The 15,352-nt window shown below is 42.7% G+C and overlaps 1 protein-coding gene across 1 annotated transcript in view; it reads left to right on the top strand.

Annotated features, from left to right (window-relative positions):
• The window catches only part of LOC126184960 (glutamate [NMDA] receptor subunit 1), a 513,057-nt gene that overhangs the window by 352,871 nt on the left and 144,834 nt on the right, over positions 1 to 15,352 (top strand). The window contains exons 8-9 of the mRNA XM_049927654.1: positions 1,762 to 1,875; positions 12,794 to 12,941. Coding sequence (XP_049783611.1) covers positions 1,762 to 1,875; positions 12,794 to 12,941 — 262 coding nt within the window. The remainder of the gene's footprint in view (positions 1 to 1,761; positions 1,876 to 12,793; positions 12,942 to 15,352) is intronic.

The following is a 15,352-nucleotide window of genomic DNA, read 5'->3' as shown; positions in this document are numbered from 1 at the left end:
AAAGAGAAGCCCTGCATGAATATCAAGAGCTCAGACGGAAAGCCTGTCGTAAGCAAAGAAGGGAAAGCTGAAAGTTGGGAGGAGTATATAGAGGGTCTATACAAGTGAGATGAGGAAGAGGACGTAGATGAAAATGAAATGGAAGACATGATACCGTGTGATGAATTTGACAAAGCACTGAAAGACCTAAGTCTCAACAAGGCCACAGGGGTAGACGACATTTCATGAGCATTACTGAGAGTGTTGGGAGAGCCAGCCATGACAAAATTCTTCCATCTGGTGAGCGATCCATGCCCTCAGACGTCAAGAAGAATTCAGTAACTCCAATTTCAAAGAAAGCAATTCCTGACAAGTATGAAAATTACCAAACTATCAGTTTAATAATTCACAGTTGCAAAATACTAACACGAATTCTTTACAGAAGAATGTAAAAACTGGTAGAAGCAGACCTCGGAGATCAGTTTGGATTTCGGAGAAATACTGATCCTTTGACTTATTTTAGAAGATAGGTTAAGGAAACGGAAACCTACGTTTGTAACATTTTTAGAGTTAGAGAAAGCTTTTGACAATGTTTGACTGGAATAGTATCTTTGAAATTCTGCAGGTAGCAGAGTTAAAATACAGGGAGCAAAAGGATATGTACAACTTGTACAGAAACCAGACAGCAGTTTTATGAGTCGAGGGGCATGAAAGGGAAGCAGTGGTTATGAAGTGAATGAGACGGAGTTTTAGCCTATCCCCGATGTTATTCAAACTTTATATTAAGCAAGCAGTAAAGGAAACCAAAGAAAAATTTGGAGTAGGAATTAAATACTTACAGATTTGCCCGTGATACTGTAATTCTCTCATAGACAGCAAAGAACTTGGAGGAACAGTTAAACGGAATGGACATTGTCTTGAAAGGAGGATATGGGAATGTAGTCGAATTAAATCAGGCGGTGCTGAGGAAATTAGATTAGGAAACGAGACAGTTAAAGAGGCGACGAGTTTTGTTATCTGGGCAGCAAAATACCTGATGACTGCCAAAGTAGAGAGGCTATAAAATGTAGGCTGGCAATGGCAAGAAAAATGTTTTTGAAGAGGAGAAATTTGTTATCATCATATGTAATTTTAAGCGTGAGGAAGCCTTTTCTGAAGGTATTTGTCTGGAGTGTAGCCACGTACGGAAATGAAGCATGGACGATAAATAGTTTAGACGAGAAGAGAATAGAAGCTTTTGAAATGCGGTGCTACAGAAGAATGCTGAAGATTAGATGGGTAGATCACGTAACTAATGAGGAGGTACTGAATAGAAATAGGGAGAATGGAAATTTGCGGCACAGCTTGACTGAAAGAAGGGATCGGCTGATAGAGGGGAGGGGAGGGTAAAAATCTAGAGGTAGACGAAGAGAAGAATACAGTAAGTAGATTCAAAGGATGTAGGTTGCAGTAGTTATGTTGAGATGCTAGGCTTGCACAGGATAGAATAGCTTAGAGAGCTGCATCAAACCAGTGTTTGTACTTAAGACCACAACAACAAAATGGATACCTTACCGCTGCTATTTGCTACACAGAGTGAATAATTCAAGTTTATTTTCGAACTCTCTGAACTGTAATTTGAAAAAAAAAATGAATCCAAATTATTAAATCCTCCTTCCTGATAGATACTCTTTACATACTGAGGTTTTATTAATTCATACTAAGAAGCATTCCATGAAAATTAAAGACGTAAGGTATTGATATGGGCATATAATGAATGATAACTGTAATGTTTTGTTTCAGCTATGTGCTGGCATCAGCTCTAAAAGCAATGAATCAAACGGAGAACATAACGGAAGCTCCAAACGACTGCGACACGTCTGGCTCTATCTGGGAAACTGGAAAAATATTATTTGAGTAAGTGCAAACACAATCGCACTTACAATAATTTTTTGTGTAATTTTAAGACAGTGTTCCAGAGTAGATGGCTATTTTTGTCTGCTTTTATTTTGCAATGAGTATTACTCTAAATCAGTATATTCAGTGTGATACAGCAACATCTCATTTAAGGGAAGGCGTGCTGAAAAATAACACCCTCAATTTTTTTATGATAAAACTCTTAAAGCTTTTTAAATAAAATAAACCTTGTCGACATCTTACATTTTTATTCTTCATATTTACATATTTATGTCTCTACATTGTCACTCTGGCGACGAACAAAATTTTGCCAACGAGAGACCGTTTTGTTGATACTGTCATTGTAAAATGTTTCACTTTGTTGATCCATCCACGCTTTGTCACAATCAAAGTGAAGTCCTTGAAGGTATTCTTTAACATTTAAGCAGATGAAAATCGGATGGAGTTATATCGGGACTGTATAGAGGATGAACGACGACAATGAACTCAAGTCATCGGTTATTGGAGATGTCGCAACGCTCATCTATGGACTGGCATTGTCATGCTGAACGAGAGAGTGCTACATGGGTGGACGAACTCTTTGAATTAGAAACTTGATTTCAGCACGATGTGCCTCACGCCTCGACGTATGCGGACCGGTCAAATTAAAATCGAGCAGCCGTCATAGGGAGCGGGTTCATACATTTCTGGCCATTAAAATTGCTACACCAAGAAGAAATGCAGTTGATAAACGGGTATTCATTGGACAAATACATTATACTAGAACTGACATGTGATTACATTTTCACGCAATTTGGGTGCATAGATCCTGAGAAATCAGTACCCAGAACAACCACCTCTGGCCGTAATAACGGCCTTGATACGCCTGGGCATTCAGTCAAACAGAGCTTGGATGGCATGTACAGGCACAGCTGCCCATGCAGCTTAAACACGATACCACAGTTCATCAAGAGTAGTGACTGGCGTATTGTGACGAGCCAGTTGCTCGGCCACCATTGACCAGAAGTTTTCAATTGGTGAGAGATATGGAGAATCTGCTGGCCAGGGCAGCAGTCGAACATTTTCTGTATCCAGAAAGGCCCGTACAGGACCTACAACATGCGGTCGTGCTTTATGCTGCTGAAATGTAGGGTTTCGCAGGGATCGAATGAAGGGTAGATCCACGGGTCGTAACACATCTGAAATGTAACGTCCACTGTTCAAAGTGCCGTCAGTGTGAACAAGAGGTGACCGAGACGTGTAACCAACCCATTACCATCACGCCGGGTGATACGCCAGTATGGCGATGACGAATACACGCTTCAAATGTGCGTTCACCGCGATGTCTCCAAACACGGATGCGACCATCGTGATGCTGTAAAAAGAACCTGGATTCATCCGAAAAAAAGACGTTTTGCCATTCGTGCTCCCAGGTTCGCCGTTGAGTACACCATTACATCCTATCTGTGATGCAGCGGCAAGGTTAACCGTAGCCATAGTCTCCGAGCTGATAGTCCATGCTGCTGCTGCAAACGTCGTCGAACTGTTCGTGCAGATTGCAAACGTCCCCATCTGTTGACTCAGGGATCGAGACGTGGCTGCACGATCCGTTACAGCCATGCGGATAAGATGTCTGTCATCTCGACTGCTAGTGATGCGAGGCCGTTGGGATCCACCACGGCGTTCCGTATTACCCTCCTGAACCCAGCGATTCCATATTCTGCTAACAGTCATTGGATCTCGACCAACGCGAGCAGCAATGTCACAATACGATAAACCGCAATCGCGATAGGCTACAATCCGACCTTTATCAAAGTCGGAAACGTGATGGTACCCATTTCTCCTCCCTACACAAGGAGTCACAACAACGTTTCACCAGGCAACGCCGGTCAACTGCTGTTTGTGTATGAGAAATCGGTTGGAAACTTTCGTCATGTCAGCACGTTGTAGGTGTCGCCACCGGCGCCAACCTTGTGTGACTGCTCTGAAAAGCTAATCATTTGCATATTACAGCATCTTCTTCCTGTCGGTTAAATTTCGCGTCTGTACCACGTCATCTTCGTGGTGTAGCAATTTTACTGGCCAGTAGTGTAGAATGGTTCCATTCAAAAGTAATAACTACACGCGCTAAGACTTTCATCTCACTGGGAGATTAGACGATCAATTCCTGTTTCTTTGAAAGCAGTCCGCCGCTGACGGATCCAAAACCGCACCCACTCTTTCCTCGTCCGACTGAAACCAACGTCCACACATGTCTTTCTTCAGGTCGCCAAATATGTGAAAGTCACACCGTGAAAGATCGGGGCTATGCGGAGGACATTACAGGGTTTCCCAGTCAAACCCCTGATGCGTACCTTTCGTCCAATTGGCAGTGTGGGGTCGAGCGTTATCGTTCAACTGGATGATTCCATCCGACAGCATTCCGACAGCCCGAGGGCAAAGGCAAAGGTAGCAGCAGAAACATCCGCACATCCCCCGCCAATGAAATCTAGAGCTGTTCACACAAGGTTCGTCAAGTTCCTCGAATGTGAACCACAGCCAATGCGCAGCGTGTGAAGACAATTTGCAGAAACTGCGACACGCCACAATGTCAAAGCGCTCAGGAATGCTGTCGGACCGAATCATCTTGTAGCCCTCCCCCACACTGCCAATCAGAAGAAGACCACGCTTCGGCGATTTGGTTGGGAAACACAGCAACATCCTCCTGACAGTCGGGAACCTTCACCATATGACTTTTACATTTTTGGCGACCTGAAGAAAGACATCTGTGGACGTCGGCTTTACTCAGACGAGGAAGTGCAAGACTGAGTGCGGTTGTGGATCTGTCAGCGGTCGATCCCTTTCTACGAAACACTTATTGATCGCCTTGTCTCCCAGTGTCTTAATGGATTTGGGGATTGTTGTGACAGACAATTTGCAATTTTTCGCAAACACAACTTTTATTGATGTAAGTTCACAAGGTTGATGACTGAACATACAAACGAAAGGTAACAATAACGAAGCCAGTGAAAGTCTCCTAATTGAGGCAAACAAAAGTTCACTTCTAATTTTCCACAAAGGCTCGTGGTAACACACTCACACACTAGTAACAGTCCAATTCCGAGACGAAGACGTAATCTTCAACGGTCGCAGTACATGAGGTCGGCATCTGGCGTGAACTGAACTTTAGGACAGGTTCTCGCCCCTAAATAACTGTCTCCAGCCAATCAGGTTTTGGCGTATTGATACTTCCTGCAGGCCGTGGCTCAACCTCCCGCTGCAGGAAGTAGTGCTCGGATTTTCTGTTTCCATTATCTTGTATGTAAAGAGCCTGTGTTTACCATGGTGCGTTTGGTACGCCTTGGGCATAGACAACCTCGTCCTCTGTAGTGTAATATGCGTTGCCGGCCCACCTTGGCTCCGGTATAACAGGGATTACTTTAGAATGGAACCATTCCATGGTCGCCTTGTGGTGGGCGTTCGGTTTTCATTTGGCTGACCCATATAGTTACGTTACCCACAGCCATGTTACATCCGACAATTCGGAGCTCTCTAACGGCAGAGGGCCGAAAATAAGTAGACATGAAGAATGAAGGTGTGGAATGTTAATAACGTTTATTTTATTTAAAAAGCTTTTAAGAGTTTTAACACAAAAAAATTCGGATGCGTTACTTGTCAGCATGCCCTCGTATGAAATATATTACTTCTAAATCATTTCAGTCGGCTCTCAGATACATATGACCTTCTGCAATAAAATGACTGAGTGAAGCTTTCAACTATGAACTTGAACAGATGAAACGACGAAGAAACAGATACCGGTAAATTGCCTTATTACAAATTCAAAGGTCTGAGGTTCGATCCCCAGACAGTCCTAGGACTTGTATCTGTCAATTATCACTTCTTTCACCTCTCGGAGCTGCACCGTGGTTCCGAAAAGACGTTAAGCTCTACGTGCCCCTATAATTGGTTATGAAAGTCAGTTCAAAGGTCAGAGGAACGCAACGGCATGCCACTTCCAACTGGACCACGTCTGTTAAAGCACTGCGTTGTTCAAAACAATATTTGAATTGGTGCTCGGCTACTCCTATAGATAAGAAGGCAAAAGAATACTGTCGTGAGTCAGATGTGACATTATTACAATCTCTCTGATAACATGTTTTTAATATTTGCAAGCTACAGAACACCACATGTTCAAGACATTCTTATCGAAAAGGTGTTAAAATAATGGGTAAGTTACATAATCCTAAATCAGAGCAAAGACTTTAATCAACATAGAGGAATGGCAATAAGGAATACACTGAGGTGACAAGTGTCATGAGATACCTCTTAATATCGTGTCGGATCTCGTTTTTCTCGGCGTAGTGCAGCAACTCGATGTGGCATCGACTCAAAAAATCGTTGGAAGTCGCCTTGCTGCTTCGACAGCCGTCCATAATTGCGAAAGTGTTGCCGGTGGAGGATTTTGTGCACGAACTGATCTTTTTTTTTTTTTTTTTAATAGAGGTGGAGCCCCTCCACGCCCACACCGGCATGATGGCCAACACAAAAGGTCTACTGCCATCTCTGCATAAGGGTTAGTATTCACTAAAGTGAGGTGTCGCAGGATGTGGGTACTGCGATGTTTGCGTACGTCTGGTTAGGATTAACCATTAATACGCGCTCATCTGGAGATAGATTGGTCGAAATCTGACGAAGGGTAGCGGTTTGAAGGGCAGAGGAAAAAAAGTGCCAAGGCAAGAGCCAAGGGAAAAAAGCCTCTGCGAAAGTTAGGTCGGGCGGCAAGAGCAGTAGCGGTTGTTTTGCTGCCTGCGATAGGTTGTGCAAGGATAGGCTTTGTTAGTAGTGGGTATCATGCATGTCGATACCTTGACGTTGTGCGTTTGTGCTGCTCGGCGGCTGGCGCTGGGTGCTGGTACAGAGTCCTCGTTCAGCGTCCTGCAACCTGCAACAGTTAGGTTTGTTATCGGTCTTGTGTCCGATAGGTCATATACCGGAGGCACAGTGTGAGGGAGTGTTAGCAGATTGTTCGTGCGTCTGTGGGCGAGCTTGTCGGTGTCCCTGCTGTGGCCTGTTGGTCGGCTCTAATAGCAGCTGGTAGTTGCCAGTCAGTGTTGCTGATATGCAGGGGCTTACCGACGTTTGTCGCTGTTTGCGTATGTTAGTTTACCATAGGTGGTTATGCCCTAGCTAGCAGATCTCTCGATTATGTCCTATAAATGTTCGATGGGAGTCATGTTGGGCGATCTGGGTGGCCAAGTCATTCGCTAGAATTGTCCAGAATATTCTCACATGGCGCGTTGTCACCCGTAAAAATTTCATCTTGTGTGGGAACATAAAGTTCATGACTGAATGCGGATGGCCTCCGAGTAGACGAACGTAATAGTTTCCAGTCAATGATCGGTTCGGCTGGACCGAAGGACCCAGTCCATTCCACGTAAACACAGCCCATACCATTATGGAGCCAACACCAGCTTGCACGGTGCCTTGTCGACACCTCGGGTCCATGGCTTCTTGCGGTCTGCACCACACTCGAACCCTAAAATCAGCTCTTACCAACTGAAATCGGGACTCATGTGACCGCGCTACGGTTTTTCGGTCGTTTAGGGTTCAGCCGATGTGGTCACGAGCCCAGCAGAGGCGCTGTAGGCGATGTCGTGCTATCAGCAAAGGCACTCGCGCCGGTCGTCTGCTGCCATAGCTCTTTAACGACAAATTCCACCGCACTGACCTAACCGGATACGTTCGTCGTACGTCCCACATTGATTTCTGCGCTTATTTCACGCTGTGTTGTTTGTCTGTTAGCACTGACAACTCTACGCAAGCGACACTACTTTCAGTCGTTAAGTGGGGGCCGTCGGCCACTGCTTTGGCCGTGGTCAGAGGTAATGCCTGAAATTTGGTATTTTCGGCACACTCCTGACACTGTGGATCTCGGAATACTGAATACCCTAACGATTTCTCAAATGGCACGTCCCATGCGTCTGGCTCCAACTACCATTCCGCGTTCAATGTCTGTTAAATTTTTACAAAACTTCGTAGTATTAGAATAAAAATTTCCGGAGCGTATTTGACGAGTACCGTGTTTATAGTATCAGTTCCAGATGTCTTGTTCCATTCGTAGTTTAATTACTTACCTCTAAAGACTAGTCTTTTGTGATAGGGTCAAACGGAAGCTTCTTTCCATGAAAGCTGTATCTAATAGGACGAAGAAGACAAAAAGGAAACGATTCTATTGATTCAGTAGGAATGACTGTACAACGGTAAAATACATTAGTGCTTAAGCTATATTATAAGTTGTGCATGCCGCGACACGAGAAGAGGCAGCATTGTCTCTGTAGAGGGAGAAAACTTCTATGCGGCTCAGCTGCTTTACAAAGATGAGATGTTATCACAGAGTTTTCGTGGTAGTCCATTCTTATGCTCAACAGATAACTTCACGTCAGCTGAAACACATTTCACAACAATATTTTCTTACGCCTAAGTTTCATATCCTGGAGTTAAAGTCAGAAATGGATAGGGAAAAGTCGGCTGGATCGGACACGCAAACCTTTTCGAAATTATATTTACATTATAATATCTTATGGATTGGGGCTAAGAAATGAAAGAGGAAGCCGCCTGGTAGAATTTTGCACAGAGCACAACTTAATCATAGCTAACACTTGGTTTAAGAATCATGATAGAAGGTTGTATACATGGAAGAACCCTGGAGATACTAAAAGGTATCAGATAGATTATATAATGGTAAGACAGAGATTCAGGAACCAGGTTTTAAATTGTAAGACATTTCCAGGGGCAGATGTGGGCTCTGACCACAATCTATTGGTTATGACCTGTAGATTAAAACTGAAGAAACTGCAATAAGGTGGGAATTTAAGGAGATGGGACCTGGATAAACTGAAAGAACCAGAGGTTGTACAGAGTTTCAGGGAGAGCATAAGAGAACAATTGACAGGAATGGGGGAAAGAAATACAGTAGAAGAAGTATGGGTAGCTTTGAGGGATGAAGTAGTGAAGGCAGCAGAGGATCAAGTAGGTAAAAAGACGAGGGCTAGTAGAAATCCTTGGGTAACAGAAGAAATATTGAATTTAATTGATGAAAGGAGAAAATATAAAAATGCAGGCAATGAAGCAGGCAAAAAGGAATACAAACGTCTCAAAAATGAGATCGATAGGAAGTGCAAAATGGCTAAGCAGGGATGGCTAGAGGACAAATGTAAGGATGTAGAGCCTTATCTCACTAGAGGTAAGATAGATACTGCCTACAGGAAAATTAAAGAGACCTTTGGAGATAAGAGAACCACTTGTATGAACATCAAGAGCTCAGATGGAAACCCAGTTCTAAGCAAAGAAGGGAAAGTAGAAAGATGGAAGGAGTATATGGAGGATCTATACAAGGGCGATGTACTTGAGGACAATATTATGGAAATGGAAGAGGATGTAGATGAAGATGAAATGAGAGATACGATACTGCATGAAGAGTTTGACAGAGCACTGAAAGACCTGAGTCGAAACAAGGCCCCCGGAGTAGACAACATTCCATTGGAACTACTGACGGCCTTGGGAGAGCCAGTCCTGACAAAACTCTACCATCTGGTGAGCAAGATGTATGAAACAGGTGAAATACCCTCAGACTTCAAGAAGAATATAATAATTCCAATCCCAAAGAAAGCAGGTGTTGACAGATTTGAAAATTACCGAACTATCAGTTTAATAAGCCACAGCTGCAAAATACTAACACGAATTCTTTACAGACGAATGGAAAAACTAGTAGAAGCCGACCTCGGGGAAGATCAGTTTGGATTCCGTAGAAATACTGGAACACGTGAGGCAATACTGACCTTACGACTTATCTTAGAAGAAAGATTAAGGAAAGGCAAACCTACGTTTCTAGCAGTTGTAGACTTAGAGAAAGCTTTTGACAATGTTGACTGGAATACTCTCATTCAAATTCTAAAGGTGGCAGGGATAAAATACAGGGAGCGAAAGGCTTTTTACAATTTGTACAGAAACCAGATGGCAGTTATAAGAATCGAGGGACATGAAAGGGAAGCAGTGGTTGGGAAGGGAGTGAGACAGGGTTGTAGCCTCTCCCCGATGTTATTCAATCTGTATATTGAGCAAGCATAAAGGAAACAAAAGAAAAATTCGGAGTAGGTAATAAAATCCATGGACAAGAAATAAAAACTTTGAGGTTCGCCGATGACATTGTAATTCTGTCAGAGACGGCAAAGGACTTGGAAGAGCAGTTGAACGGAATGGACAGTGTCTTGAAGGGAGGATATAAGATGAACATCAACAAAAGCAAAACGAGGATCATGGAATGTAGTCGAATTAAGTCTGGTGATGTTGAGGGTATTAGATTAGGAAACGAGACACTTAAAGTAGCAAAGGAGTTTTGCTATTTGGGGAGCAAAATAACTGATGATAGTCGAAGTAGAGAGGATATAAAATGTAGACTGGCAATGGCAAGGAAAGCGTTTCTGAAGAAGAGAAATTTGTTAACGTCCAGTATAGATTTAAGTGTCAGGAATTCATTTCTGAAAGTATTTGTGTGGAGTGTAGCCATGTATGGAAGTGAAACATGGACGGTAAATAGTTTAGACAAGAAGAGACTAGAAGCTTTCGAAATGTGGTGCTACAGAAGAATGCTGAAGATTAGATGGCTAGATCACATAACTAATGAGGAGGTATTGAATAGAATTGGGGAGAAGAGAAGTTTGTGGCACAACTTGACTAGAAGAAGGGATCGGTTGGTAGGACATGTTCTGAGGCATCAAGGGATCACCAATTTAGTATTGGAGGGCAGCGTGGAGGGTAAAAATCGTAGGGGGAGACCAAGAGATGAATATACTAAGCAGATTCAGAAGGATGTAGGTTGCAGTAGGTACTGGGAGATGAAGAAGCTTGGACAGGATAGAGTAGCATGAAGAGCTGCATCAAACCAGTCTCAGGACTGAAGACCACAACAACAACAACATGAAGCTTATGTTGGAATGTTCTTCACACAAAAAAATACTGTGATACGTTATTTAATATAATTATAAACCGATGTGTCATAAGAATATATGTTCGTGAATTTTTTTTAATATTTTTGCCACCATTTACATTTTGGTTGATTAATCTTTAGAGGGTTGTATTGGACATGAAATTGTAACGTGTAAAAAGTCATTTTCGTTGCAGCAAACATTTAATTGGATTGTAAATGATTATAAATTTGAATTTGTCCATCAGCTCACCTAGATTCTAAAACAATCTGTGGACATGTTCCTTGCTGAAATCTGCTGCTCGCTACAGACTTATAGCTTCAGCTGCCCTCATCTATAAGTTTCCACGCCTTTTCATGAAATCATAGCAATAGCTTTTACCCCCTTCACTTATGTGTTTACGACAGATGCTTCATTTTCAGTTGCTCTGCATGTTTCTGCACTAAATTTAAGAATTAATCGTTAATCACAGGCACAAACTATCTAAATTTTTGACAGAATCGTTCAATATTGATTCCTGTTCATCACTGCATGTTCTAAGAGAAGAACCTTATTATTTTCTAAAACAGTTTTCATGACCACCTATTTGTCTTTCCGTAGAGTCTATTACATAATGTACTTCTTGGAACTGAATATTCCCTGCTCGATTCCCTGATTGTCATTTCGAGAAGTGTGACCTTTTCTACGGGTTCCATCATGTGATTTTCATCCCAGTTATGTGCTGACTTCTCAGTCTTTGCCTGCTGAAGAAACAAACCATAAACATTTAGGTTTGTGTGCTGTCTGTTTTGTCCAATACAACCCGATATTGTTTTGTACGTTACAAACTACTGAGGTAGTTTAACATTCCGGTTATTATTACTTGTGGCAGACATTGTAACTCTTCCCCAACAGGCCATGAAGGCCCAACGGTACTGATCGGCCGCCGTGTCACCCTCAGCTTATAGGTGTCACTGGATGCGGATATGGAGGAGCATGTGGTCAGCACACAGCTCTCCCGGCCGTATGTCAGTTTCCGAGACCGGAAGACATTGTAACAGCCTACAATATAAAGCTTAATATCATGTTCCTCTATATTCTTAATTCAAACTGCACGTGGATGGACGCCGATATTCTATAAGGTTGAGAAGCTTACGTACTGCATTTCATACCAAGAGGGTCGGAGATCTTAAAGTCCCCGTCCCACGAATGTGTCACCATCAACAAAGTCGGAGGGTGTCACTTCAAGGGACGCACTTTCGTTAACAGAAACTATAGTCTTTAAGGCACTGGACAAGCCATGGAACGGAGCGGGAATCAAACCCCAGAGAGACAGCCACGTTCAAATTTTCCGCGGTTGCCCTAAATAGATTAAGGCAACTGCTTTGTTTGAAAAAAAAAACTCGGCCGACTATCTTCTCAAAGTTCGTCCAAGCCGAGCTTTTGCTCCGTCTCTAACGATCTCGTCACCTGCGGGCCTTTAAACTCGAATCTTAATTTCCTTTTTTCCAGCCTTTGCCAACCAGATACTGATTGTGAAAATCCTCCAGTTGTTTGCATTCTATCCATCTCTACTACATAAACTCGTCATTTGGGGCTTTGTTTAGCATTTCCTCCATTCATAAAATTTCAGATATCTGCTGTCTCTTTTTGCCACTGTCCAGCCGTAACTATATTTACTGTTGGATACATTTCCGCTGTGCAAAGAACATTATCTCTGTTTACCGAAATACTTGTTTTTCCTACGTATATACTGTGCTAGAGATAAACGGAAATCAATCTCAAATTTGTGTTCACCAAGTACGTGTAATTATACTGAGTTATGCAGCACTACAAAAAAGTACTGACCTTTCTCAAAGTTTGCACTGAAAGTTCAGCTCGGGCATCAGTAGGCGATTCTTTTAGTTAACATTTATTTCTGCAACAATTTTAACATTTACAATATTCCTTAAAAAGTATAGAAATATACTTATGCAAAACTTTCAAACATTTTGCAGGTACATACGAAAGCAGGAATTACTTGATGGAGCTACAGGAAAGGTGGCATTTGATGACAATGGTGATCGTATTAATGCTGAATATGATATTGTTAATGTCCAAGAGAACCAACGCAAAGTCTCAGTTGGAAAATATTTTTACTCGCACGTAAGTAGTCACTTGCTCTAACACAGACAACTGACTCTATTATTTATTCTCTCGTTTTCAGTCAATTGTGTCAAAAGAGCTTTTAGTCAAAGGATAACTTGCACTAACAGCTAAAAGCTGATTTTCTAAAAACATTCGTGCTACAAATAATTAGTTGCCACTTTATAGCCATAAGAAATGAGTGTCCATTTGTTTAATTATACGATCTTCTTGTCGCTTCCTCAAATAACTACATCTGTTATTTATCTTATGTCATGGTTTTACTGCATAGTATTCGAAGCGGGTAAAATTTTATCTAAAATCGTTCCTTGTAAAAAATAGCAAGAAAAATTGTTCGCCCCCACGGACCATAGATCTTGCAGAGGTGGGGTGGCTTGCGTGCCTCTACGATACGGATAGCCCTACCGTAGGTGAAACCACATTGCAGGGTTAACAATGGAGATCCCAGTCGAACATATATTTCCTGAAGAGGAGCAGCAGCTTCTCAGTAGTTACAGAGCCAACAATCTGCATAATTGACTGGTCTGTCCTCGCAACATTAGCCACCGTGCCCTTGCTGTGTTGGCACTGTCAAAGACATAAACCAATCGAAAACTACAGCCGTTACATTTCCCGAGGACATGCAGCTTTACTGTATGGCTCAATGATTATGGCATCCTTTTGGGTAAAATATTCCGGGGGTAAAATAGACCCGAAATGGATCTCTGGGAGGGGACTACGAAAGAGCATATCGTCATCAGGCAAAACAAAGTGGTATTCTACGGGTCGGAGAAGGTCGATTAGGTAGGTTAGAGAATAAAGAAAGACAGAGGGACAGGCTTAATTCAAATATAATGGCAATTAGTCAAGTGCAGTGATAGGATGAACAGCACCTTTGGTCAGTTCAGTACAACGTTATCAACACACAATCCGATAGGGGTAGTGCAGGACAAGGTCTAATAATAAATAAGAAAATAGGAATGCGGGAAATCTAGTATGAAAAGCATAGTGGACGGATTATCGTAACCAAAACAGAAACAAAGCTAACACCACTATAGTAGTACAAGTTTATATGACGACTAGCGCCGCAGATGATGAAAAGATTGAAAGAATGCGTGATGAGATAAAAGAAATAATTCAAACAGCTGGGGAAGATAAAATTTAATTTTGATGAGGAACTAGAATTTCATGGTACGTAAATGACGAGAAGGAAAAATAGTAGAAGGACAAAGAGTGGAAGAAAGGAATGAAAGAGAAAGTCGCCTGATAGGGTTTCGTGCAGATCATAATTTATTAGAATTGCGAATACTTGGTTTAAGATCCATGAAAGAAGGTTGTATAAAATACCTGGAGACACTGGAAGGTTTGAGACCGATTACATACTGCCCAATCACACTAATTTGACCACCTGTCAAAAGCCTCAAGAACCACCTTTTGCAGCACAGACCAATGCGAGATGTGCAGAAAGAGAGTCAGTGAGGTTCTGGAAGATACCGACAGAGATGTTGAGCTATGCTCACTCAAGTGCTACGGTCAGCTAGGCTAGGTTTCTCAGCTGAGGATCCATGGTGCGAATAGCCCTATCGAGGTAATCCCACAGATTCTCGATTGATTTTAAATCCGGAGAGTTTGGTGGCCAGGGAAGTACAGTAAAGTCATCCCAGTGCTCTTCAAACCACGCATGTAGACTGCGAGCTGTGAGACACGTTGCGATGTTCTGCTGATAAATACCGTCGTGCAGAGGAAAGCAAAAAAGCATGTAGGGATGGACACGGTCCTCAAGGATAGACGCATACTTGCGTTGATCCATTGTGTATTCCAGAGTGACGAAATCACCCAGGGAATGCCACGAAAACATTCCCTGTGCAGGGTGTCTGCCTTCAGACGTTTCACGCCGTACACGCCAACGGCCATTTGTCCAATGGAGCACAAAACGTGATTCATCAGAAAAGGCCACCTGTCGCCATTCAGTGCACGTCCAGCTCCAGTACTGGTGTGTAAATTCCAGCCTCTGTCGCCGATGAACAGCTGTCAGCATGGATGCATGAACCAGGTGCTTACTTCACTGGCCCATACGCAGCAACGTTGGTGGAATGGCTCTTGAGGAGACACTGTTGGTATCCCCTTGGTTCGTCTGGGCCGTCAGTTACTCAACAGTTGCACGTCTATTTGCTCATACAGATCTCTGTGGCAATCATGCACCCCTGTCATCTATGTCCCATGGTGCACCACAGTTGCCTCAGCACTGGTTTTGGATAGTGCAATGTTGTCACGCATGGTATACTTCAGTCACAGCGGCACACAAACAGTTTAGAAATGTAGCCGATTCGGAAATGGGTCCACCCTTGACCCTCATGCCCATTTGGACGTCAGATACACTGATGAGCCAAAACATTATGACCACCTGCTTAATAGCTTGTTTGTCCACAATA

This window comes from Schistocerca cancellata, chromosome 4 (assembly GCF_023864275.1).
Source record: "Schistocerca cancellata isolate TAMUIC-IGC-003103 chromosome 4, iqSchCanc2.1, whole genome shotgun sequence".
NCBI lineage: Eukaryota > Metazoa > Arthropoda > Insecta > Orthoptera > Acrididae > Schistocerca > Schistocerca cancellata.
The sequence above is the reverse complement of the archived record's forward strand: the minus strand, read 5'-3'. Positions and strand labels throughout refer to the sequence as shown.